The sequence below is a fragment of the Numida meleagris genome, unplaced genomic scaffold (assembly GCF_002078875.1).
Source record: "Numida meleagris isolate 19003 breed g44 Domestic line unplaced genomic scaffold, NumMel1.0 unplaced_Scaffold408, whole genome shotgun sequence".
NCBI classification, from domain to species: Eukaryota; Metazoa; Chordata; class Aves; order Galliformes; family Numididae; genus Numida; species Numida meleagris.
Genome location: NW_018364628.1, coordinates 28,305 through 30,706, shown reverse-complemented (window position 1 = coordinate 30,706; position 2,402 = coordinate 28,305). Strand labels below are relative to the sequence as shown.

Below are 2,402 nucleotides of genomic sequence, written 5' to 3'. Positions count from 1 at the left end.
GCCCCATAGAGACCCCATATCGACCCATAGTGCCCCATAGAGACCCACAGTGCCCCATAGCGCCCCATGGCGCCCCACAGCGCCCCATAGAGACCCCATATCGACCCATAGTGCCCCACAGAGACCCATAATGTCCCATAGAGACCCATAGAGACCCCACACTGCCCCATAGAGACCCCATAGCACCCCATAGAGACACATAGACACCCCATAGTGCCCCATAGAGACCCATAGCTCCCCATAGAGCCCCCATAGAGACCCATAGAGACCTATACAGCCCCCATAGCGCCCCATAGAGACCCACTGCACCCCATAGCGCCCCATAGAGACCCATAGTGCCCCATAGAGACCCCACAGCGCCCCATAGAGACCCCATAGAGACCCATAAGCGCCCCATAGAGACCCATAGAGAGCCCATAGAGACCCACAGAGACCCCACACTGCCCCATAGAGACCCCATAGCGCCCCATAGCGCCCCACAGAGACCCCATATCACCCCATAGAGACCCATAGCGCCCCATAGAGACCCCATAGAGACCCATAGAGACCCCATAGAGCCCCATAGTGCCCCATATCGTCCCATAGAGACCCCACAGCGCCCCACAGATACCCATAGCGCCCCATAGAGGCCCCATAAGTGCCCCACAGCACCCCATATCACCCCATAGAGACCCACAGTGCCCCACAGAGACCCACAGTGCCCCATAGAGACCCCATAGAGACCCACAGCGCCCCATAGTGCCCCATAGCGCCCCATATCGACCCATAGAGACCCCATAGAGACCCACAGTGCCCCATAGCGCCCCACAGCACCCCACAGAGACCCCATAGAGACCCCATATCGACCCATAGCGCCCCATAGAGACCCACAGCGCCCCACAGCGCCCCACAGCGCCCCATAGCTCCCCCATTCCCGGCCCCCCAAGTCGCTCTCACCACGTGGGGGTTTTTGGAAGCTTTGGCCACGGCGTCGCCGCGATCCAATAGGTACCTGCGGGCGGGGTCACGTGACCGCTCGGAGCCGCCCCATTGGTCCGTGCCCCTTTTGTGGGAGGGGCTGGATCTGGGGGGGTTTTATTATTATTCTTTTTGACCCAAATTTGAGGTTTTTGGACCCAAAACGCACTTGGGGATGCGGCCCTGGAGGGTCTCCAGCTGAGTGTGGCAGGACGTCAGCAGCTCCAGCACTTTCTCCTGGGGGGGTTTTGGGGGGAAAAAGGGAGATTTTGGGGAAAAAATGATGAAAAACAGTGATTTTGGGGAAGGGAGAATTTTGGGGTGAAAAAGGGTTATTTTGGGACTTTTGGGAGAGGATTTTGGGGCAAATGTGGGGGTTTAGGGGATTTCTGGGGATTTAAGTTTTTAAAGGGAGAAAAAATGGGGAAAAATTGGGGGGAAAATTGTGATTTTGGGGGAAAAAAACAAGGAAAAAAAGCAATTTTGGGGAAGGGAGAAATTTGGGGTGAAAAAGGGCAATTTTGGGTCTTTTGGGAGAGGATTTGGGGCAAATTTGGGGATTTGAAGGGTTCAAGTTTTTAAAGGGGGAAAAAGGGGGAGAATTTGGGGGGAAAATGGCAATTTTGGGGAAAAAAGAGAGAAAATAGTGATTTTGGGGGAAGGGAGAAATTTGGGGTGAAAAAGGGCGATTTTGGGACTTTTGGGAGAGGATTTGGGGGAAAATTTGGGGATTTGAAGGATTGAAGTTTTTAAAGGGGGAAAAAGGGGGAGAATTTGGGGGGAAAAATGGCGATTTTGGGGAAAAAAGAGAGAAAATAGTGATTTTGGGGGAAGGGAGAAATTTGGGGTGAAAAAGGGCGATTTTGGGACTTCTGGGAGAGGATTTGGGGGCAAATTTGGGGATTTGGGGGACTGATGATTTTAAAGGGGAAAGAAAGGGGAAGAATTTGGGGGGAAAAATGGCGATTTGAGGGGAAAATGATGAAAAAAGTGATTTTGGGGGCAAGGGAGAAATTTGGGGTGAAAAAGGGCAATTTTGGGTCTTTTAGGAGAGGATTTTGGGGCAAATTTGGGGATTTGGGGGACTGATGATTTTAAAGGGGAAAGAAAGGGGAAGAATTTTGGGGGAAAAATGGCGATTTGGGGGGAAAATGATGAAAAAAGTGATTTTGGGGAAGGGAGAAATTTGGGGTGAAAAAGGGCGATTTTGGGTCTTTTGGGAGAGGATTTGGGGCAAATTTGGGGATTTGAAGGATTGAAGTTTTTAAAGGGGAAAGAAAGGGGAAGAATTTGGGGGGAAAATGGCGATTTTGGGGAGAAAAAAGCAAAAATAGTGATTTTGGGGGAAGGGAGAATTTTGGGGTGAAAAAGGGCGATTTGGGGTCTTTTCAGAGCAGAATTTGGGGCAAATTTGGGGATTTCTGGGGATTTCTGGGGATTAAAGG

The 2,402-nt window shown here is 51.3% G+C and overlaps 1 protein-coding gene across 1 annotated transcript in view; it reads right to left on the bottom strand.

Moving 5' to 3' along the window:
• LOC110391581 (proteasome activator complex subunit 1-like) overlaps window positions 1-2,402 on the bottom strand; it is a gene marked incomplete in the record, with an annotated part of 38,460 nt that overhangs the window by 7,779 nt on the left and 28,279 nt on the right. The window contains 1 exon segment of the mRNA XM_021383525.1: window positions 1,125-1,197. Within this exon segment, the coding sequence (XP_021239200.1) occupies window positions 1,125-1,197 (73 nt within the window).